The sequence below is a fragment of the Doryrhamphus excisus genome, linkage group LG21 (genome assembly GCF_037039965.1).
Source record: "Doryrhamphus excisus strain RoL-2023G ecotype Guam linkage group LG21, RoL_Dexc_Guam_v1.1, whole genome shotgun sequence".
In the NCBI taxonomy this organism is placed as follows: domain Eukaryota; kingdom Metazoa; phylum Chordata; class Actinopteri; order Syngnathiformes; family Syngnathidae; genus Doryrhamphus; species Doryrhamphus excisus.
The window spans coordinates 14,360,252-14,384,788 of record NC_136377.1 but is presented as its reverse complement, the minus strand read 5'-3'; the positions used below and the strand labels follow the sequence as shown (position 1 = coordinate 14,384,788).

The following is a 24,537-nucleotide window of genomic DNA, read 5'->3' as shown; positions in this document are numbered from 1 at the left end:
ATTTTCATGGGCAGGAAACCAACTGAAGTCTTAAGTATCACTCTTACATCTGTATCAATCAATAGTGATACCAACATTACCATCGATATGACATCGCCCACTCTTGCATGAATGTATAAGACCCCCTAGTGGTAGTAGTAAATACAATAGCAGACAAAACAGCACTGCTATATCGCTGTAATACACCACAACGATGCAGAACACATTCATGCAGCTGTTTAGAAAGAAATATGCAAAATTGCATTTAAAAAAACATGAACCTCGATATAGCGAGGGAACACAGTATTCCATTTCAGGCACCGCAAAGGCCACCGTGCGGCCATCTTGGACAGCCTCAGAGGTCAGAACAACAATAATAAAGGCTTGTGGTTTGTTTTTCTCATCTCTGTAGCCAGCATGGGATACTGACAAAGGCTCAACTGTTCTTCAAATATACACTACACACACACACACGCCCACGTGCACATCAGCAGTGTTATGTAATGCTGCTGGGCAACACATCGCATGAAATGACTGTGACTTCAGCGCCAAAGTAGAAATGAGATAAGCGCCACTGACACTCCATAATGGATCAAACTTCCAAATCCTAACAAAGCGACAATCAGCTGCTTCCCTCTCTACTCCTTGCTCCAGCTACAGTACTGCACGATAGGAGAAAGTTGGAAATGCCAGACCTCTGACCACAACTGTTCATTCCGAACAAGGAACAAAATTGTGCGTGTGTGAGACACACATCCACGTGCACAAACAAAAACAAACCATGTCGGCCATGTTTGTTGTTTGGCAGGTTGGCCTCATAAACTCCAATTGGAACATTTCCTACTATCCAAGAGTACTTATACGGACACAACAGAGCCAGGAAGTTATAAAGACTGAAGACAGAAAACAAAAGGAGGATGGCGTGCGATAGATGACTCACAACGTGTGATCACGCGCTCTCGTATGTGCCACCGCGCCACAAAAGGCCGATGTTGGAATGATGTAACAGCTCGACGAAGGAAAAAGAACATTTTGACACTTTGTTTTTTCCATCCCTCTCCACGCTCGCACCTCCTCTCCTTCCACCTCCTTTTGAGCGGTGCTGCTGGAAGAGCGCCACCTTGCTGCCAGTGGGAGTGCGAGGTTTTGTTAAGGCTGAGTCACGTGGAAAAACAACACTTTTCTGTCTTGAAAATTCTCTAGGTGTAGCTTGTTGCTGACCTTTGACTCCAGCTCAAGTTAAGACAAAGACGAAGGCAGTTGCTGTTTGTTTAATTTTTACAAATATTCAGCTGTCCTGTAAATTTTCTCATTGTAATTATGACTTTACTCCTGTAGAATTTGGACAATATTGTCATAACATAACTTTTTCCACAACCTAATTCATTGGATGTTGTTTCTAATATGGCCGCACGACAGACGAGTGGTTAGCATGCTGGCCACACAGTCATCTCCAGTTGAGTCTGCATCTCAAAACCATGCGTGTTAGGTTAATTGGCCACTCCAAATTGTCCATAGGTATGAATGTGAGTGTGAATGGTTGTTTGTCTATATGTGCCCTGTGATTGGCTGGCCACCAGTCCAGGGTGTACACCGCCTCTCGCCCCAAAAACAGCTGGGATAGGCTCCAGCATACCCCCTTGACCCTATTGAGGATAAGCGGCTGAGAAAGTGGATGGATGATTCTATCCCAGCTAACACATAACCAAAACGTTAGTTGGTTATGTCTCTTCTCGGCTTAGTGCACAAGCCCTGCTTACTGTCTTGAGTGCACTCAGCGAGTGCACTGAGTTGGATCAGGGCGCCTGCAAGCGTCATTTTTAGTGGACAAGGAACATCTACAAAGGCGTTGGGAGGCCAAAGTCACCACCCATCCTGTGTGACGTGTTGTCATGGCAACAGGCACTTGACCGTGTGAGTGAGAGCAGGTCACGCAGGTGGAAAATCACACATATAAAAAGTCTTTTGTTGCGTTAGTTGTTTGTCTACACATGAATGCTAAGAAGCAGATTAGTACATTCACTGAACTGGACGTGTTAGTATGTGGACATGCTGTTCCAATAATCCTCCAGACCAACACATGAATGCAAAAGAAAGAATAGATATGCACATATTCTACATGCTAATGCGAGCCTCCAGTGTGCACCGCTGTGCAAACATGTAACGCTTCTAATGGTCATCAAGATAATGAGTAGTTAGCGTGTTCATTCACTGCCTTACATGACCACATGCTGATGATGTGGCATCGAGGCTCAACATTCTGTGATGCCTGATGTAATACTCCAGTGTGCACCTCGCTGGAACCCCTGAGCCCACCTGGGAAAGTTGCGAGCCAACAGCAGCATGCAACATCAACATGGACACCCGCAGGACCGCCGCTCCGACTGGGAGAGGATCTTGCAGTCCTCCGTCAAGGCTGTCGGTGCGTACACACGCGCACGCACACACGCACACACACAGAATGCTGGCCTTGGTGTTTGCACACAGAGCAGAGATAATCCCAGCATGCGCTCACGACCCGAGGCCAAATGTTCTTCTAGCCGAGGAGGAGTGAAGGCCACAGTGGAGGTTTTGTCCTCAAAATGAAAAACATCAATAACGAGCTCAGACATCACGATGTGCAGGACACGACGGTACGGTTTTGATGCATGTGATTCAAGTCCAGACTGCTAATTTATCAGTGTCCAATCACACATTGTTTTTTTTAAACACGTTTCCCCTCACCAGTGGAACCACATAAAAACATCTATTAGCATGCTGCCGTGCATGACAAAGCAACAGGTGGTGCTAACTGGGGAGACCATTTCAGCCAATCAGAGGCCTCAAGAAAGTGTAAAAGACAACAGTGTAAAAGTGTTTGACCCCTTCCTGATTTCTTACTTGTTCAAATGTTTCAGATCATCAGATAAATGCCACACAGGGCCATGTAGGTTTGGATTTTCCAAAACCTATTTAAATTAGTTTGATGATTTGAAAACAGGGATGCACGGTAAAGAGTGGTTAGAACGTAGGCCACACAGCTAGTTCGATTCCCCGTCAGGCATTCCCCCTTGCGTGCGTGGGTTTTCTCCGGGTACTCCGGTTTCCTCCCACATTCCAAAAACATCAATTCATTCATTTTCTACCGCTTTTTCCTCACGAGGGTCGCGGGGGTGCTGGAGCCTATCCCAGCTGTCTTCAGGCGAGAGGCGGGGTACAGCCAATCACAGGGCACATATAGACAAACAACCATTCACACTCACATTCATACCTATGGACAATTTGGAGTCACCAATTAACCTAGCATGTTTTTGGAATGTGGGAGGAAACCGGAGTACCCGGAGAAAACCCACATGTGCACGGGGAGAACATGCAAACTCCACACAGAGATGGCCGAGGGTGGGAATTGATCCCTGGTCTCCTAGCTGTGAGGTCTGCGCGCTAACCACTCGACTGCCGTGCCGCCCATTCCAAAAACATGCTAGGTTAATTAGCCACTCCAAATTGTCCATAGGTATGAATGTGAGTGTGAATGGTTGTTTGTCTATATGTGCCCTGTGATTGGCTGGCGACCAGTCCAGGGTGTACCCCGCCTCTCACCCGAAGACAGCTGGGATAGGCTCCAGCACGCTGGCGACATAAGCGGTAGAAAATGGATTTGAAAACATTTAAGTATGACAAAAAATAAGAGCAGGACGGGAGCATCCTTTCACACCATTGGAGTACAGTACAGTTAACCTGTACTGTAACATGAACGAGGGTCAAAGCATGTCAGTGTGGATGTGTCACCTGGATGAAGAGATCAGCTGTCAAAGCTCAGTGCAAGCAGGTGGTACTGGTGCTGGATGTCCTGTCAACATAAATTAGAGCTGTGCCTCCTCCTCGCTGGGAACACACGTGGCGTCCTTGTTCCATCATGTTAATCGACTTCATGTTCCTGTCAAAGGGGTTAGTGGAAATACAACAGCAAGCTCAAAAATAGCAACAAAAGTACACAAGTGTCTGAAGGACTGCTTTAATCCTTTTTTTCTGGTTTATATTAACACTCCTGGTTTATATTAACACTCAAAATCCCCAGCCCCCCCCCCCCCCGGACTGAGCCCTTAGAAAAGCCTCTACAAATAACATTAAAACACGCGCATATCCCACGCATACATATTCCTTCTCTTTTCAAATGAACACAGAGAAAGTGAGTCATTCCTCATCATCAAAAGCTAAATCTAAAATCTAAAAGTTTAAAGATGTCAAGAATAAAATGGTGATGTCTTGATGTTGATGTTCTGGGGGAAATATGGACCAGCCAAAATAAAAGCGTAGTGTAGTTCTGATGTGGGATGTTTGGATGGAGCGCTGTGCTCAGGTCCTCCGGGACAGCGTGCGGATGTTGGCAAGCAGCCTCCTGCTGTACTGCTTGTGGTCCACCGGATGGACCTCCAGAACCGTCACCTTCACTCGACTTTCATCCTGAAGAGTGACAGCCGAAGACAGTGAGTCCAGTCTGACACTCGGGCAGCTAGCAAAATACTAGACGCAGCTATCAGCTGGATATTCCAGCCTTTTGTCACATGAGTGTCGATGAAACACAAAGCCGTGTTCATTAAATCAGCGTTCTGCCGCAGAAAATGAGCATCTTGCATGCGTCATGTTCCCGAGGAGCCATCCCGGGGTCAGGACTCAAGCGCGCTCTCGGCCTTTCCGCTCAGACGGCGAGAATCAGCCGCTGGTAGCTAATTAGCATGCAAATAATGGGCAGGCTAATTAGGCTGAGACAGACACAAGCTAAATGCTCAATAATTAAGATTTTTGTTTTGCTATTGCACATACATGACCAGTCTGTCGTCATGACGATGCTAATTGGAATATCTTAGCATAATATGTCCCTGCAGCAGAAACCAATAGGTGATGCAGAGCACCAAGTAGGAGCACAATACAGTCATCGCTCGTTCATCACGGTCAATTGGTGCTAGACCCGACCGTGATAAGCGAAGTTCCACGAAGTAGGATTCGATATTAATACATTGAACAGTTAGGGCATAGAACACATATTTATGTATTTCTAAATACAATGTTTACAGTTATTAGATCCCTGGAGACAACAAATAACAACCCCTGTAGTCAGAGGCTCCGTGATCAGTGCAGGTACACAAGAGGCAGCCATGGCTTTGGCCATTAGCAAGCTAGCGAGCTAACTAGCCTCCAATTTATGGTATTCTAAACTTAAATGGTTTACAAAGGAGTGGGAGGAAGAACAAAGAAGCCAAAAACCTACCACTTCCACACAGAATGGGAGGATAACTTCTTTTCATTGTATCATGTCAGACTCAATTTCCAATGTTATGTCTCAATAGTGGAACATTACTGACGCCGAGTAGCCTATCAATATTTTTTGACTAATCATATGCCATGATCAATCACAAACGGAGGCAATTTATTATTTTTTTAACAACTGCAAAAAAAGAGTGATGGAGCGATAATTGAACCGTGTTATTATGAATGACGACTGTACACCATCATAGTCATAATCGCAATATTAACACAGGCTAATGTGGCGGCCATAACCCACAACAAGCTAAAACTCACCTCTGAATACCCAAAGTCACTTCCTGTCCACCGCCCACTCTGCTCTCCTACTAGCACCAAAATACATTTACTGTGACGCACATGTGACACCTTATTTTCTCTGACAAGTGTAAAAGTGAGGACTTTATAATGAATCCTGTATTTTTTTGTTGTTGCCCTGGTGGAGCCTACTTCTCTACTTTTGTGGAAAAAGACACAAGACCTCATATAGCAGATTGGTTAAGAGAGATGTTGTCAAGGATAATGTACATACTGAAAGCAGGTAAAACATGTTTTGGACATCATTTGTTGAATATGTTAAAGGGGACCTATTATGCTCATTTTTTCCACCTTTTGTATTGAGTCGTGGTCTCCTAATGAGCAGCTCCACACAATAACCCACACAGAAAACTTTAGATTTTCCAGAATCGGCAGCTGTATTTCCTTAGTCTGTTTTGTTTCATTCCACCCACGGCCCGCCTCCGGGCACACCCACTCAAAGTGCTTCCTAACTATGAACCATATAAGAAAGTCCACCCCTCTATGACATCACAAAGGGGCAGTTTTACCACGCCTTTTGAAACCGAGCGTTTTTAGCCATCCCAAACTTCTTTCAGAGCTCAATTCCAAATGCACAAACCTCATTACCTGAAACTTTGGCATGGTTTAACACAAAAATACAACATTCTAACTACATTTATAGGTCAGAAAAGTTAAAAAGCCTAATGGGTCCCCTTTTCCACCCTGTTCACGGTTGGCTGTGGAATAAATTAATGGTGATAAACGAGGGATTACCACATTGATTATGAGTGGCTGGCATGACTCACATTGTACGTCTCCAGTTTGATTCGGTTCTTAAAGACGTGTGTTGTGTGGTTGACTTTCTGGAACACTTGATTGAAAGCATCCTCATCCTAAAAACAACACAAAATATAACAGAACAGTTAAAAGGTGAATAGACTACTTTAAACACAATGTGTGTGTGTGTGTGTGTGTGTGTCTCACTGTGTCTTTCATATGTCCCAGAGCTTCAGCGCTGTGACCGACCAAGGCTTCAGCTGTCTCCTGGAAGCACGTCACCCACTGGTTTTCCCCAAAGTCTGCTAAGTTGACCTGAACACATCACATGACCGCCCTTTAACTGCAAGTTGACAATGGAACCGCACTTTGACCCTGGAACAGATTATTTCCATTCTTTTCTATGAATTGTTTCCAGCATTGTATGTTCAGCTTCGTACTCACATTGAGAATAAATCTGTATTTAAAGTTGGGGAAGTCCTGGTTACACTTCTCACAGTAGTACCGGCCGTTCTGGTCCACGACCTTCTTGTTGCAGGAGGTGGTGGGACAGGCCTGGTACAGACAGTTCTCTTTGCGCATGTACAGAACCGTGGCCACGCAGCTGAAGTAGTCCGCCTGTAGTCCAGTCAGAACACAAACTTGTTCTACAATAAAGCTCAGCGACAGAAGAAATAATGAAATAAAAATTTGGATGAAATGTTGCCAAAAAAGCGTGCCCAGCTGCTAGCAGCTAATGCTTCTCTCACATAAACACACACACACGCGATAAGCATGCAAGGTCATATGCAAACTGGAGTCTCATCTGTTAAACCTCCCTTGCGTGTGAACGCGAGTGTGCATGGTGGGCAGGGAATGTCATTAAACCTCAATTAGCGACACAACCAGTCGACCAATCAGCCCCTAACAAGTCAACAAATAATAATTCGGCAGAGGGAGACCAGTTGTCTCTTCCCACTGGTTTCCCATGAATATTAATGCCAGCCTCACACGCGGCAGATGAACTGTCTCAAGCCAGCACATGTACACGCACATGTACACACACATGTACACACACATGTACACACACATTCAGTATTTTCATTATACAGTCCCACTAAATAGTATGCAGGGGAAGTTCCTTTCACTAGAACAAGGGTGTCCAAAGTGCAGTCCGGGGGCCATTTTTGACCAACATTGGATTGCCTTCAGCAAGTACAAATGACCATCCCCACAGCCTTCAGTTTTTCTGTTTGCTGAAGAAAGGTTCCCCTGCTCTACAGTAACAAAAGCTGAATCATGAACCTGGATCAGTACCACTGTCTACAGCTAACATGGACCTCCAGCACATGTTGGCCTAAGATGGCTGCAGCTGTCTTGGTGACCTCCGCAGTTCCTGTCTGTCAAACTCTATGTGACACTTCCCCCCCGTCAGCGACCATTGAGTCACTGCCTCGTAACGAGACAAGATGCCCCCCCCCCCCACCCGCAAAACACTTAGTAAGGAACTTTTTCTTAATTAGGAGACTTTACCCGTTAGCAAGAACCCTCTGCCTCCATCAAGCAGTCCAGCGACATGTTTCCGCCTGCCTCATCACATTTTTCAGACAACTAGCACTTTAGGGGACGGGGTGGGGGGGGTGGGGTGGCTGTTACAGCTGGTGGGAGGGGGCCATATTGCAAGATGACAACTTAAAACTACAGGGTTCTTTCCTGAGAAGCATGTGAGCGGGACCACAGGTCGCTTTAAAACTATGAAAGCGTCAGGAGATACTTAATTGGCACCTTTGACACCGGATACCACAAGCATCTTGGAGCAGGTGTGTGTGTGTGTGTGTGTGTGTGTGTGTGTGTGTGTGCACCTCACCTTCTCAGTGTGCCCCAGTTGTTCCGTCTTGATGTCGCTGAGGGACTTCCAGTTGGTCCTGACATCATCACCCATGAACTTGGGGACTGTCAAGGACTGACTTTGAAGGGAGTGACCCATCTGGTTGTACCTGTGCGTGCAGAGAACACGTAGCACCTTTATTTACATCATTACAAGGGTACACCATAATGCATGTACATCGCTTTTAATAAAACTGCTTAGCTTTTGTGTAAACATTGACTCGTGATGTACTTCCACTTTCATTCTTTGATGGAGAAACAATGTGGAGAGCATCATTGCAAAGCAATCCCACAAAGCTCTGCCTCTTTACAGGAGCTACTGATGAGGTTATTAAAAATGCTGTAGTGACACACACCTAAGGAAAAGGTGTGATCCAGTGATGCTGTGTGTATGTGGACCATGGTGCCCCCAAATAAACAATGAACTATTCTGAATTCACCACATGCGTACTTGGGAGCAGCCTTGATGAAGGCGTGAGTCATACTTTCAGATCCATGCACCAGGGAGGCTAATAAGCTCCATGTAGATGTGTCCCATCTGGCTGTGCAAACACACACACACACACACACACATTCTTCCAAGCCAGCATCCACAAATATCAGCCTTCCATCCTGTTGATGATCCCACAGGGACAGAGAAGAAGGAGGAGGAGGAGGAGGAGGCATGTACGCCACCAACATTCTGACAAGTGCGCATCGGGGCTGCTGTGTGCGCGCACGTGCACGCACATGCAGATATGCACAGTGTGAGGCGGCCATCTTTGGACTATTAAACTGCATCTTCTTTGGCAAGATGATTCAAAGGATGCTGGCGTTGGTGCACGCTCACCAGGCTCTCAATTTAAAGGCCTCCGGGAGATCAGGGTTGACCATGAGTGTGGAGCTAAAGAGTGCTGAGAGCGAGCGGCCGCCAAAGTCCGTCAAGCGCGCTCCTTTGATGGCCACCACGGGGTGAGGGGACGTGTCAAAATTCTGAGCCTGAAGACAGAAGAAGAATGCAATGGAGGATAAACCACACAATTATCTGGTTTGCTGCGAGCTGTCCTTAATATTTAGACCCTTGCATGTCACTAATGATGGAAGCCGAAATTTTAACAACAGCTCCCAGAATGATATCGCACACCTGCCAACACAACTAAAGCAATATGGCGGCCATTACCTCATCTCCCCACAGTGTGAGCGCAACCATCTTTCCACTGGAGTCAGTCAGCATGAGCACCCTCTTTTGGACCTGCTTGCCGGCCTTGGTGTTGATGACGGACACGTCCCCCACCTCCTCGCACACGCCTATCACATCTACAGGCGACACACGTGTCAATAGCCAACAATTAGCACACTCGTTAGAAAACAGAGCGCTCCTCACCAACGAAGGTGTCTGTTTCGATGTCCGCCAGCTGTGAGATGGCCACAAAGTCGTAGTGCATGGTGGGCACACCCCGGCTGTCCTGGCAGGGCACGATGTGAGAGTTGGAGTTGAGTGTCAACTCGTACTTGTTGTTCAGGGAGTTGAACTGTTTGTTGGCCACCTTCAGAGTGCCCTTGGAGATCAAGAAGACCTGTGCCATTGCATTGGAAAAGTACAGTACGTTATTTGTCACATGCCACAAACCTTGGATCCACCTTTGAAGGAAAACTTCACCTTTGTTTTGCAATTTTGCCCGTCATCCACAATCCTAATGTGAGACATAAGGACCGACCTTGCCTTTCCATCAGTAAGCGCCTCCTCTCACGCAACACATCAAGACCTATCGTGTGCATGTCCCGTGGCCTTGTTTACCGCGATGGCGTGCCAGTGTCACCGAGAAGTGACACTGTCAATGTCAGTGCAGTCAACTAAGCAATTATTGTTTGGCCTGAATCAGCAGAAACTGATCATGTAGACTGGGGGGGGGCATGTTCACCCCTCATCTGCTAAGCTAAAGATGTTGTTTTGTTCATGCTCGTCAGTGAAATCACCTCCCTTAAAAAAAAGCTCAATTTGCCAGCACAAACTGTCTCCGAGGCAGCTCACAATCTGCTCACCTTGTTTTGCTCCACCAGAGAGAAAAACTTGTCCACTTCCTTGTTGAAGGCCGTAATCTTGATTTCTCCCTGCATGACATTGAAGGCAACATGTGAAGGTGTGAAAATGCGCTGTGTGGGGTGAGAGTGCGTTTTCTACTCACACTCTCATCCACAGTCTCAAAGGAGAAGACCTTCCCCTCCCCTCTGGAGTTACTCCACTGGCGGATGTTGGACTTGCTGGTGACTCTGGCTCTGATGGTCCAACTGCAACACAAACAGTGGCATCACTACAGAGCATTCTATCACCTATAAAGTACATTTAATTATAATAATAACAACAATGGGGGTGGCACGGCGGTCGAGTGGTTAGCGCGCAGACCTCACAGTGAGGAGACCCGAGTGCGATTCCACCCTCGGCCATCTCTGTGTGGAGTTTGCATGTTCTCCCCGTGCATGCGTGGGTTTTCTCCGGTTTCCTCCCACATTCCAAAAACATGCTAGGTTAATTGGCCACTCCAAATTGTCCATAAGTATGAATGTGAGTGTGAATGGTTGTTTGTCTATATGAGCCCTGTGATTGGCTGGCCACCAGTCCAGGGTGTACCCCGTCTCTCGCCCAAAGACAGCTGGGATAGGCTCCAGCACCCCTGCGACCCTTGTGAGGAAAAGCGGTAGAAAATGAATGAATGAATAATAATAATAACAATGGTATTTGTGTTGCTAGCGGTTAGCATGTTAGCAGGTTCATATCTCCGTTTGGGCATCTGGAAGTTTGCATGTTCTCCCTGTGTGTTTCTCTCTCATTCCAAGGTTTCATCTGACATTCCAAAAATATGTATTGGAGATATTTACACTTTTGGGAAATCTGAATAAATAGTGATGTGCAGTCCCACTGATATCGTTTCCGATCCAATACGGATTCAGGTTGGCATCGGTGGTAAAGATACTTTGTGTAAATTCACCGTATGTGTGGTAAATTTTAAAAAGTATTCATATCATAGCATTAGGAATATAACATTTACTAATGAAAAAAGTACCGCATATTAAGCTAGTGGGGTGATTTACAATATAACCCCGTTACATAAAAACTAAAATTTATAAAACCATTAAAATAAATGACTATTAAGAACTACTTCAAGGATGAAAACTATATTTGCAATTCAGACGAGATGTATCGATCCATATTCTGATGCATGAAGAGCTGGTATCAGAAGTATCAATGTTTCAGTATCGATCCGCACATCATACAGTCAATACAGAGCGCTACGCTGTTTGTGTACATTTCCACTTCCGATCCAATCCCTGAACTTGGATACCGCCCAATAATTATAATAATAATATGCAACCATGCCAAAAGAATATCAGCAAATGTAGCTAGAAGAATATCAGTAAACATACTGGAGTTGTCAATGCCGTACGCACAAGCGCTCAACCTGGTGTGTTCATGGTTTCCAGACAGTGGAACAAAACATAACTCTATGGGGAGCTACACTGTCTGTTGTCATGGCTAGGTAAACTTTGTTTATGTAATTAAATCAAACTTAGTAACCGCCATTAACGCACTAGTTCTAAACAGCCCTAACATGAAAATATGCATTCATGAGGATTTACACAATATGTGTAGAATGTACCAAGTGTGTCAGAGAATGGCATTCCTGTAAAAAAAGATGTTAAAAACAGGTTTGTGTCAATGTGGGGTCGTCGCTGTGTGCCAGTCGACACAATGACTTAAAGGAAGACATTCTTTTTAGCTAATGAGCACCCCGACTGCTCACATCAGTCACCAAAGTGAATCACATCTGGGTAACAGAGCAAATCCCAAGGTATCACCATGAAGGACTTTCCTGTCTGTTTAAAGTTAGGCCAAGAAGAAGAAGGAGTTTCTTTTCAAAGACTCGACGAGGTATGCTGTAAATCTGCCAAATCCGGCTTGTATCACAAATGTGCAGCTGCTTCTGTTTTTAAACAACAGCCAGACGATTGACACCCACCTCCGTGACGGCGACGATAATTGCGCTCCGACAGATATTCATGCCCCAACGTCCCACGCAATTAAATCTGCCATCAGAAAAGCAGCAGCCGGACAGGAGCCAATTATCAGCTCTGCTTGCTGGTAACTAACAAACAGCTAGTGAAGTGAGGGCGCCGTGTCTGTCAGCAAGGGTTGGAGACGATTCTGTGGTCTGTCCAGGTAACCACGACCTCTGGCACGGACCGGTGGTCCCTACCACTAGAGCGCTGAAGTGGTCATGACAGTGGTCACTACCACTAGGGTGTGCTAATGACACACAACACTGCGCTGCATTGCTGCTTCTTCAGCAAATCAATCTCCTCCATCCAACCTTGTCTTCTGCATTTGTCTCACTCACACCAACTACCCTCATGTCCTCCTTGACTGCATCCATAAACGTCCTCTTTGGTCTTCCGCTACGCCTCCTACCTGGCAGCATCCTTCTACCAATATATTCACTATCTGTCCTCTGGACATGTCCCAACCATCTCAGTGTGGCCTAAAAGACTTTATCTCCAAGGCCTCTAACATGTAATGTCCCGCTGATGGATTCGTTCTGATCCTATCCATCCTGGTCACTCCCAATCAGAACCTCAGCATCCTCATCTTTGCTACCTCAAGTTTTGCTTCCTGTCTTTTCCTCAGTGGCACTGTCTCTAGACCAAACAACATGGCTGATCTCACCGCAGTTTTGTATACCTTTCCTTTCATTTTAGCTGGAACTCTTATTTCTAGGGAAAGAATTTTGTACTGTTTGTACTTGGATGGCAGTGGGTCATGAGTGGGCGTATCGCTGTCTCCTTGGGCAAGACACTTCACCCACCTTGCCTCAAGTGCTGCCCACACTGCCCACAATGTCGGAGAGGCCATTGGCAGCCATGTTTCCATTAGACTACCCCAGGGCAGCTGTGGCTCTATATGTAGTTTACCACCACCGATGTGTGACTGAGGAGTGAATGAGCTTCATTCTGAAGCGCTATATAAAATCTAATCTATGTATTGGTGGTATTTATAAACAATACATGGCCTGTTTTCATCATGCTGGATGGGGCAGACAGACAGCGGGTGCAGGAATAGCAGGGGACAGATGTTGAAGATGTTGAAGACATGTTGGGACAGTGGGAATGGGAAAACCACCACAATGTTGTTACTTTAGAGAGTTCGCATATCCCCAATGGGTGCATCAAGTGCCATAGGGGTTACATGAATAAAATTACAAGTGCACTTGAACACCTCACAGTGCGAGGAGACCGCAGCAGGAAAGACACAGAGCGCCAAGTTGTTCCTTGCTCTGTGTGCGTCATATCAACAACTAAGTCTGAATGATTACTTTGTGCATCTTAAAGATTCAATTTCATTTCACGGAGCGGCACTTGTAAATGACACAAACACACCCACACATGCACATGCAGCCCAAAGTAGGTCGTATTTACAAAGGCAACCACTTGTTGCCACAACAACAATAAGACAATGTTACAAAATATTTTACTTCTAAAAGACATCAATGTTAAACAAACCTTTGGACAGATACTGCTTTATTGTGATTGGTCAACTTTCCCCTTCTATTTGCTAAGAAATGAATATGAAGACTTGAACCATAGCCGTCCTGAGTGGACAAAAAAGGTGAAGCTTAAATTAGGTAAATTCAGATGAAATGGATTGAAAGGGAAGAATGTCAACATCATGTGGCATAACTAATCTATTTATCAGTGCTCAAACTTTATCCCAATGTCACCATGCAAAATATACATTTTGCACCCGGAATTGCTATCAAATAAATGAATTAACATAATAAGGTTTATGTTTGTGAAGTGTGCAGGCTTGGGGGCAGATGGCTTCATGTCAAATGTCTGCAGGGGTACGTGACTGTAAAAAGTTTGGGAACCAGTGCTGTTGATTACATGTCAAACTCAGGCCCGGGGGCCAAATCCGCCCCAGATGCAAGAGTCGAATCACTTTATTGAAACAGCTAGACCAATGTATGTAATGTGTGTCATATCTCAAATATTTGACATGAATAAATGTTTATTTAGCCCTACTATGTCCAACAACTGAATGACCTCATTGCCTTAGTAAGGCCAACCCAGTGATCGGATTACAGCATCCCAAATATAGACATCATGTCAGTGTAGCAGCGGTGTGTTCCAACTTTAGTTCCAAGACATTAGTTCCAAGATGAAGATGTCGTACTGAGGGTAATGTGACAAGCTTTTAAACTTCAATGGTGTAATATTTTAACCAGTTGCAAATAAATTCAGACAATGTATTCAATTTCCATCCATCCGTTTTCTATACCGCTTATCCACATTAGGGTTGGGGGGCGGTATGCTGGAGCCTATCCCAGCTGACACTGGGCGAGAGTACACCCTGAACTGGTTGCCAGCCAAAGGCAGGGCACATATAGACAAACAACCAGAAGGAAGCTTGTCCTTGACCTCCATAATCAGTAATAATGATGATATGGTGTACTATAGAGACCAGGGATTATGATCTTTTACACTACCCATCTATCCAACAGTCCGGAAAAGAGAGAAAACACTAGACGCTTCATAGAGCACAAGGACCAGTGTCTTCAGCGGCCCTAGTGGTAGGGACCACTGATCTGTGCCATTTCCAGAGACCGTGGTCCCTGGACAGAGCACAGGATCGTCTGCAACCCCCTCCCTCATCTGTTTGACTGGCTGTGTTTCCAATGAACACCCGATGGCCACGCCCTCCACGCAGTGAGTCATCGTCACTATCCGTTCTACTGCCTATTAAGTCCACTCAAGAGCTTGTCTCTCTCTGCTGGATTTAATAGCAACAGGACCACTCGGGCCTCATCAAATGATAAGCAAATTGATGGGGAAATACAGCAGTGAAATGGACGCCTGGGGGGAGGAAGGAAGAAATGGAGTGGGCCTCATCCCCAGCGAGAAAAATAACAAAATCCAAGCTAACTGGTGGCATCTGCCTTTCATTTCCATGCAAATTTAGCACACACAAATACAAAGATAATGTACACAAAGGCATGCACAAGCACAACCCACACCCACATTGTAACTAGCAGCATATGCAAGCACATGCACGTATACAAATACATGCGGTCTTGTTATCTCAAACCTTGGTTTGCGTACGCCCCAGTTAAGAGTGTTTTTTGGTTAACATTCAAAATTTACTCGAAAAATGTACGCCTCGGGTGTCCGGACAATATGGCACGCATCTTGCAAGAATCCACCAGTACACACACAGCATCCTTCTTAGCAGCTTGATAATACGTTTGTTACCTTTACACTCATGGAAGACAAGATTGTTGACACAATACGACAGCAAAATCAACACGGACACCACATTTGTGTTTTTGACGTGATTTCCGTCTTAAATTCAATCGCATTCTTCAACAAAAAGGCTCCATTTTAGGTTATTTTGTAGCTGTGGTCAAAAGAAAAGCAGAACACTCATGCACCCTGGAACTTACTTGCTCACATAGGGGTTGAGTTTCTCTATTGGCATCACATTCATCGGACTCTGGGAGAGCTTGGAAGACTTCATCGGGGACTCCTTCAGTGGGGATGGTGTCATGGGGCTTGTCTGCATGGGGGATCCTTTTATAGGTGATATCTTTGTAGGAGAAACCTGCATGGAAGCCGCCATCTCAGATGCCTTCACGGGGGACTGCTTCATAGGTGAGTTTCTCATGAGTACTTGTCCATGAGCTTTGGGGACAGGAAAAAGGGACAGCCGTTAAAGAATAAACACTTCAAGGAAAATGTAACTTTTATGTGTGAACCCATTCTTTCTCTTTTCTGTGCGTTCGAAAGATATCAAAACAGATAAAAAAGCATCTCATTACTGCATGTAATGACATACTAATTCTGCCTATAAAGCCTTCTGAGAGAGACTCCAAAAAGCGCCAACAATGCTCCATTTACATAATGTGACACATATACAACCAAGCTACTGCGACGTTGTCATTATTATTAACACTGTACACAGATCCAACTACGATACTACACATTAGCTAGCAACTAACGACCACACACACATCAGCGCCTCAGACCACTACCGAAAATATATATAAGCTATTTATATATACATATCGAATCTGACGCCACTGCTGCTATGTTTTTATTTTGGAGTTTGGTAAAGTTAATGTTTTTTGTGGCTCATTAACTTCACAACTTGACTTTGCAAAGTGGACATGTCTTCCATCTCTTGGCAGAGCGTGGTGGTGATGTAATCAACACAATAGCCAACAACCTTCTTATGTTTGGCAGCGGCCACCGGGCCCCCCCGCTTGGCTTCCCCGCTGTGAACGCACCTTCCCTCGCTGGTTTACCACCAGCAATGACTCATAGCAGGCATGATGAGAGGGATGCAGCACCTCTATTTGGCAGAGATGAGCGGCCATATTGGATGGAAGAAACCGATCACAACAGAGTCCACACACCCCCCCAACAACCAATTACCGGCGTAATGGAAAAATAACCAAAACGGGCCTGGTACTGGTTTAGTTCATATTGGACATGCCTAACAAAGTTATGAAAGTCTGACCTCAACATGTAAACAGCGACAGGAAATAAGTAATCTTCCCAACACATGCTGTGATGCATTAGTCCATTTCACGAGCAATTTAAAAAAAAACTTCCATTTTGAGCTTTTTTTTGACCTTCAGCATTGCTTGTGTCGCCTCATGGAAGCAGCTGTTAATACGAGTACTAGAAAGCGTTTTGGAGCGGCAGTAAAACACACCAGCAGCAGGTTTCATGCTGGAGGGCCACGCTCATGAGCGTTTCATCAACGCAACAATTAATGAGAGCAGCAGGCTGGCTGCGTCGCCACGGTAACACGGATCAAAGGCTTTAAGGAGGAAAAGGCTGATGAAGTACTTAATGCGGCGTCCCGTCTTTGCTGAGTCAAATGAGTCGACGTGTTCTATCTGCGACTACACTACACGGCCTTGCAATATTCATGAAGCCGTGAAGTGGAGGAGCTGCAACACCAGTCATAACACGTGAACGCAGACACACAATATGCACCCGGCGTGCTGTTTGGATGCTGTATCCAAATGAATGGGAGTGCCTACAAACAGTATGTCTACACAAACATGGAGCTAGACAGAAGAACAGCCGGTATGTTTATGTTTGTCAGTAAAGTTGATGAGTTAAAAGACTGAAAACTGAGAAACAACATATCTGGTCTAAGGTTACATACATGAGATCAAATTGAATATTAAGCTGCGAGGATGAAAATACTGAAAAGGCAAGTCAATCATGCTGCAGTGTTTTTTCGCAACGGATCCATGGCGCCCTCTGCAGGCCAGAGCGAGAACCGTCAAACTATCAAATAGGAAAGCTTTCCACATTGTGAAATTTACCAGGGGTGTCCAAAGCATGCAGCTCGTTTTTTTTTAATTGTCCCTCAGCATAGTCTATAATTAATTTCATAGATTACTAATCAGGGCCGGCTGTGGTGTCGAGTGGTTAGCACGCAGGCCTCACAGCTAGGAGACCCGAGTTCAATTCTACCCTCGGCCGTTCAATTCTACCCTCGGCCATCTTTGTGAGGAGTTTGCATGTTCTCCCCAAAAACATGCTAGGTTAATTGGTGACTCCAAACTGATCATAGGTATGAATATGAGTGTGAATGGTTGTTTGTCTATATGTGGCCTGTGATTGGCTGGCGATCAGTCCAGGGTGTACCCCGCCTCTTGCTCAAAGAAAGCTGGGATAGGCTCCAGCATACCCATTAATCAGATACATATTTGTTATTATGCTAAATTTGCTTTGTCATCTACAATACAAAGCAAAGGTGTTTTGCTGTGATATAGTTTAGCTAGCCTGACCTACATTAGATTGCTTTTAGTATCTTTAATGCACAAAACATCCCTGGTGACTTACTTGTCTTGCTGTTTCCAGGTGGTCCAGGTGTTTCGTCAGACACGGAGGCTTCTGCAACTGAGCTACTCATGTCGGACGCTGAGGTTTTATCTGACGGTTCAAACAAACAGTGTGAATATTATTGCTTTCCCAAAATGTCCTCTTGCTCACGAGGGAGTCCTTCACACCATTTAACTGCCTGGGATTCCCAATCTTCCCTCCAGTTTCCTCAGCAGTCTGCAACACTTCCAAGTCCAACAAGATCAGCACTCGCCTACGACACAACACACTGTTCATTCATGGCAAGCTGTCAGGTCAAGAACAAGTTGGTGGAAGGTGCACACACTTGTTGGATAAATACGTCTCTGTGATCTTCTTGAGCGTACACACGCAGCCTGGGGTCAGCTTCTGAGACTCCACCAGGTGGTTTAACTGGCTGACCATCAAGAAGCCTACACACACACAAACACACACACACAGTCAGGATCCCCGCTCCCCTCACCTGTCTTTCATTCCTTTGAAACCAACTCCCTAAAGGGTTCATCCTCATGTAATCATCTTTCATTCCTTTGAAACCAACTCCCTAAAGGATCCATTCTAATGTAATCATCATTCAGTTTTTTGATGGCAGCTTCTAAACGGTCTGCTCTGATGCGGAACCATCAGCAGATTTCAGAACCGACCACAAACACAAACAACTCACTTAATGATGCTTAACATTAATGCAAACTCTAGGACACTCACTAGACAGCATGTGCACACCATCACTCAGGTTCAGACGGTACTTGGGGGGTCCTTGGGCACTTGGGTACTCACGGAGGTTCTGGCAGGGGAGACAGGGAATGATTGCATCAATAAAAATCCTAAATTACAGGCGGTCTTCGTGTTATAATAATGTTACAGCGCATTCCCATACAACAATAAATAGAAGCAGCTATGTAGGTAGGATACATACATGGAATGATACATAGTCACACACATAGTCATTAGGCTACTTCATGTGTGTTCAGTGTGAGTGACTCGGCTGTTAGGTTGCGACTTACACTTACACCACAGTCATAGGAACATAACTCGAACATAGACCGAGGACTATCTGTACCACCAAGAAAGTAATGATTCTTTTAAGGGTTTACTCACCAAAACCTGCAATACTGGATCCTTAACATGAGAATCTTTGAACAGGGCCTGAAATAAAACAAATATGAGAGTTATTTGAAAAGCGTTTTTTAAAAATGAATCAACAGTCCACTCAAACTTGAAATACCAAGAGCAGAATCGAATCCTTGTCTCCCGGTGTGGCCAAAACGCATACCATTCATCCAACGTGCGTCAGGAAAATAATGCATTAATAGTTTAAATGAAATAACACGTAAACAGCGATTTGTAGCCAAATATAAGCAAGCATGTCTCAAAGTGGAAGTTTAAAAAGGTATATTTGAATTTTAATTCTTGTAACTTCTTGTAAACAGGAACTAACGTGGGGCATGCGCATGCGTGATAGTGTTCGGCGTAGCGACAAGGCAACCAAAACAATGGAGGACCAGGGTTCACATCTGTGTACGTTTACTGTATAAAACACGTTAACTAACCTACGTCAATTTATAAAGACGTATATATAGTGAACAAGCATATTTAATAGACAGACAAGCAGCTATAGTGCTTTTTTTAACGAATTGACATCGACTGCTGGTCTGGTATAGATATATTACAATATATATTATATATTATAACCTTTTGGCAGCTTTCTTTCAAGTGTGCGCGCCCTATATCCTTTTGACAACGTTGTCTATCTTATGAAACATTCTAAGGCAATTCATAATCTTTGTTGTATAAATGCAAGCTAACAGTAACTGGTAGCAGTCGCATCGCCAAGTCAAGATATAGTTCTTTGTTCGTGCTTATTCTTACCTCAATGGCCCCTTGTGTGAGTGTGACACGCATGTCTGTTGGTTAAACGAATGTTGTAAGAACTTAAAAGCTGCCTTTTAAATGCCCTGCTCGTCTAATGCAACACGGACCGGATATGACGTATAATCTTGTCAAAATAAGACGAACGTTTTAGCTAGCAATGGCGGCTGCAAACTGCTGTGACGGCAGCAGACTGGACTGACGATAACCCTCTAAACTTTGCACCTCCAAACTAAAGTTAGTTTTTCTGAATGGATCTTCCGTGTATGCCGTGGCAAGACCACGTTGCTCGTAAATGGGCCGCACTCGAACCTGCATTTAAAGAACATTTCAAGTCCATACGTGAAATAGAAGAGATTTTTTCCAGCGCCCAAAGTGTGACAACGTGAGTTGATGTTAATGCTAAGGTGGTCAGATTATTATTATAGATTACTATAGATTACTTATTTGTATGTCTCTATAAAATCTCACGTGAGCCACGCATAAGCTTTTTTTGTAGCATTGAACAAAGATGCACTGTGCAGTTGTAACATACAAATAAAGTTTGTCGTTTGTGATTGTAGACAGGATGACGTGTGCTGCCTACAAAGCATCTCTGCAAGACACCATGGACACAAAGATACAGGGGAGGCAGCCGGATGCAGGGAGAGAGGCAACATTAGCTTCAAATGCAGGAAGTACACAGATGCAGCCCTGCATTACTCACAGGTGACTTCCAGGCACTATGGTCTGCTATTGATGAAAGTGTATCAAACATAAAGTGCGTCTCTCTCCTGCCATGACAGGGCGTATGCTTCGCCCCCCAAGGTTCAGAGCAGCTGTCTCTGTGCTATGCCAACCGCTCGGCAGCACTCTACCACCTGCGGCACTATCAGGTAAAGTGTTGTCTCCCCCCCTTTATGACAGCTGACATGTCCAGCTCCATCGCTGCAATCACCAGAGGGTGATATTAATCCAAGTTCAACTGGTTAGCTACTAAATGGGCTAGCAAAACACTGCAAATTCACTCACATTCTGCTCCACTCTCATTGTTACAGGAAGCTCTTGATGACATTGTGGAAGCAAAGAGGAACAACTACCCTTCGCATCTTTTACAAAAGCTGGAGAAGCGCCACGCACAGTGCCTCACACACCTCTCTTCCTCAGACACCCACAGAGCTCCACACATAGCAGATAGCGGAACTCTAACATTAGGGCTTTGTCCCCAAGCTGCTGTTGACTTCAGCCCGAAGAAAGGTCGCCACCTGGTGGCTACAAAGAGAATATCAGCCGGGGAGGTGATCCTAAGAGAGAGGCCTTATAGTTGTGTCCTCATTCCAAGCATAAAGGGAGCTAAGGGGGACATGCTTGGGGCCGAGTACAGGTGCTGTCATAGGTGTTTGGTGCAAACATTAAATCCGGTGCCATGTGTGGGGTGCGCTTACAGCCGCTACTGTTCTGCTGGCTGTCAGAAGCTCGCCTGGGAGGAACACCACCGCTGGGAGTGTCCACTCGGGGAATATCTGATGGCGGTGGGCGTGATGTCACAGCTCGCTCTTAGAATAGCGCTGAAAGCTGGCGTGAAGACCATCCGTGTGGTCATGGAGTCCTCCCGAGAGAACGCACATCCCTCAGAATATTCCGCTCAGTCCTACATGAGCGTGTTCCAACTGTTGCACCACTTGAACCACCAGAGTCCCAGCATGCTTTTCTTATGCGCGGTGACCATAGCGGCGCTCTGTATGAAGCTCAGCAGGACAGGACCACCGCCTTCAGCGAAGGATCTCTGTGGACCACTGACGGAACAACCAGATCAGGATGCAGACCTGGATCTGAGCCCACAGTGGCAGCTGTTGGGAAGTGTGGCGTTCAGGCACCTGCTGCAATTACGCTGCAACAGCCAGGCTGTTCTCACGCTCCAAGACCAAGGTGAGGCTTGTTAAAGAGGATCATTCAAGTCATAGTCATTTGTGACACCACACCAAGGACTTCCTTTGTCCCTGGTAGGTCCGTCAGATGCTCTAGTGCAATCCAGCCAGGAAGCACGCATGGCCACAGCCATATTCCCAACACTGAGTCTCCTCAACCACTCCTGCCGTCCCAACACCAGCCTGGTGTTCAGCATCGGAGATGCCCTGACTAACGGCAGCGGCGTGGCTGTCGCCGTAAGAGCGTCCCAAAGTGTGTCTCCTGGACAAGAGATCACACACTGCTATGGTAGGAACAAATGTTTGCCGAGAACTGGAGCAGATTTAATACATGATGGAGGTGCTATTCTGGTCCTCAGGTCCTAGCAGCAGTAGAATGACTACCGGGGAGCGCAGGCGCCTCCTGCAGGAGCAGTACTTCTTCCTGTGCGAGTGTGAGGCCTGCACGCAGATGGAGGACCAGATAGAGGACATAAAAGGTCAATGTGGAGGTGGAACATCTGGACTGCTGTGTGCTGAATGCAAGGCTTCCCTTGTGGTGAGACCACCTGTCAATCACGTGACGAATGACCATTCACTTCGAGCAGTGGGTCTCATTTATTTACTGTCAAGCCTGCCCCCTCAACTGGAGTCTTATCTGCTATCTGTCTGCTGAGCTAGGAAGTACAGACCAAACGTTGGGGCCGATTTTTCAGTATGTGGCCCTCAGTGGAAATAGTCTGGACCCCCCATGGTTCAAACCCACAACCTTCTTGCCGTGAGGCAGAGCAGTGCTAACCACGAGATAACTGTGTTGTCAAACTATCCCCAGATGCAGGACTCAGGAAGACACTTTAAATGCTCACACCCGTCTTGCAGCTATCTGATGTCATCCTCTGAGGTGAGACAGAGGTCGCAGGAGGTCCAGCAGGACTTGGAGTTGGCCGTGGACCTCATGGAGAGACAGAGACCAGGTGAGCACCCATCTGAAATCTCATTTGATTCTCTCAGGAGTATCTTCATGTTCATCTCGCCTTCCCGTCAGGTGAGGCCCTGGTCCTGCTGGAAAGAACGCGGCGCCGGTCTGACCGGACGCTAGCAGAGACACACCCTCTACAGGGGGAGGTTGCGGACGCCATGGCCAGAGCGCACGCCACAATGGGTGGGGATTTGATGACGTCTTAATGGGGTCAAGAGGAAGAAGAGCACTTTAGTCGATGAATGAAGAACCCATCTCCGCTTGTTCCTGCAGGCCAGTGGAGATGTGCAGCTTCACACATGGAGCGTAGCACCACCGCCATCGGCTCCCAGTTTGGGGAGGACAGCGTTGAAATGGCTCGACAACTCTTCAAGTTAGCTCAGCTGCACTTCAATGGGTGAGTCGGCCTCGTAGAATGTTTTTGAAAATATCGTCATCATATCATCTCACTTGCAGTGGATTCAGAAGGTCCGCACTCGCCATCATTCCCAAAGCCAGACACCTCCTCTCCCTGCACTGTGGCCCCCAGGCCCCTGAAGTCCAGGAGCTCCAAGCTATGGAGGACTGTTTACACGAGTCATCTTCTGTGTTGGATTTCAACATTTGATCAGTGACAACTGTGTGTCCTTACTTTGTGTATAAAACAGAATAAATTGTTTCAAATTCTGTTTGTGCTCTCTGACCTCTTGGCATCACACTTCATCCATCAAGAAGTCCAATTTCATGCTCAGCCAGGAGGCTCCTGCAGCTTCCTTGCACCTGTCTGCTTGCGTTAAGCCCCACGCGGCCGCTTAATCAATGTGTAAGGCCCGGTAACGGTGCTGGTCGCCGTGCCGACGCAGCAGCAGCCCTCTGACCTTTAGGTGGCAGCAGTCGTCCTCCGACTGCAACGTGCAATTTCACGCTCGGTCGGCCGAGAGCATGACGACGCTGAAGAGGTCCTCCAGGATCAGTCACGTCACGGCTACGCATTTTCATCCATTTTCAGCGTGGAAGTCGTCATACCGGATGAAGATGAGGTGAAGGAGGGGGGGAAAGATGACATTTTGTGGATGTAGAGGACTGTTATTTCACAAACCAGCATCCTGACACAGACTGCAGAAGGAGCGAACTTGGAGAAATCACCTCCTACAGGAATGGCTTAGAAACTAATCAATGCTGCATCAGTGACTGGGTTTGTGTATGCTACAAAGTCAAGGCCTTGCTATCAAGTTGTTTTAATCAAAATCTTAAGAGCAGAATTTACATTTTGCACTGCTGGATCTTAAGGATGTTCTAAGTAGAGCTTCAAATTAGAAAAAGAAGAAATGGGAGTGAAAAATGTGGATTCAATGTGATTTTATGCCAGGTATTCACACTGTTATGATCTCTTGATGGCCAAGGCCAAAGAGCTCTCTATCTGAATGTGACACTGCTGCAGTCATTTGAAACTTCTTGAAAGATCCTCAGGGTTATGGAACAAAAAAGTCATGTATCACTAGCCCTAAGCAGGAGATCCGGTTGGCTGTCTGTCAAGACACGTGATGATCCTCGGCCCAAATGAAGGTTGCTACTGATGCTGAGTGCAGTCCAATAACCATCAGACGGCATCTGCGACAGAAGGCTTTTAAAAAGGAAAAACAAAGGCCTAATCTCATTCAACACCACAAAATTGCCTGTTTTGGACTTGACATGAGAACACCAAACATGGGACATTGAAAGGTGGAAGAC

The 24,537-nt window shown here is 45.8% G+C and overlaps 2 protein-coding genes across 4 annotated transcripts; one reads left to right on the top strand and one right to left on the bottom strand.

Moving 5' to 3' along the window:
• Positions 1-4,241: 4,241 nt before the first annotated feature.
• On the bottom strand, positions 4,242-20,094 carry LOC131137802 (replication protein A 70 kDa DNA-binding subunit-like). Of its 3 annotated transcripts, XM_058086122.2 has the most exons (18): positions 19,319-19,692; positions 19,192-19,239; positions 18,799-18,877; positions 18,401-18,506; positions 18,243-18,328; positions 18,076-18,165; positions 15,812-15,891; positions 15,654-15,736; positions 10,347-10,449; positions 10,204-10,272; positions 9,545-9,737; positions 9,341-9,477; positions 9,011-9,159; positions 8,162-8,291; positions 6,760-6,933; positions 6,523-6,630; positions 6,345-6,431; positions 4,242-4,422 (listed from the first exon to the last, which is right to left on the bottom strand). In XM_058086122.2, the coding sequence occupies exons 1-18, from the start codon at positions 19,367-19,369 to the stop codon at positions 4,315-4,317; spliced, it is 1,881 nt and encodes a 626-aa protein (XP_057942105.2). In that variant the 5' UTR covers positions 19,370-19,692; the 3' UTR covers positions 4,242-4,314. The 3 variants fall into 3 exon arrangements, with proteins under 3 accessions (XP_057942105.2, XP_057942104.2, XP_057942103.2); XM_058086121.2 differs by lacking the exon at positions 19,319-19,692 and adding an exon at positions 19,963-20,094 and having other exon boundaries at positions 15,654-15,891; XM_058086120.2 differs by having other exon boundaries at positions 15,654-15,891; positions 19,319-19,688.
• smyd4 (SET and MYND domain containing 4) lies at positions 19,938-23,490 on the top strand. Its single transcript, XM_058086119.2, has 10 exons — positions 19,938-20,347; positions 20,526-20,670; positions 20,748-20,837; positions 21,000-21,870; positions 21,949-22,158; positions 22,229-22,407; positions 22,681-22,822; positions 22,894-23,010; positions 23,101-23,224; positions 23,284-23,490. Exons 1-10 carry the CDS (start codon positions 20,214-20,216, stop codon positions 23,432-23,434), a joined length of 2,163 nt encoding a protein of 720 aa, XP_057942102.2. The 5' UTR covers positions 19,938-20,213; the 3' UTR covers positions 23,435-23,490.
• The last annotated feature ends 1,047 nt before the right edge of the window (positions 23,491-24,537 follow it).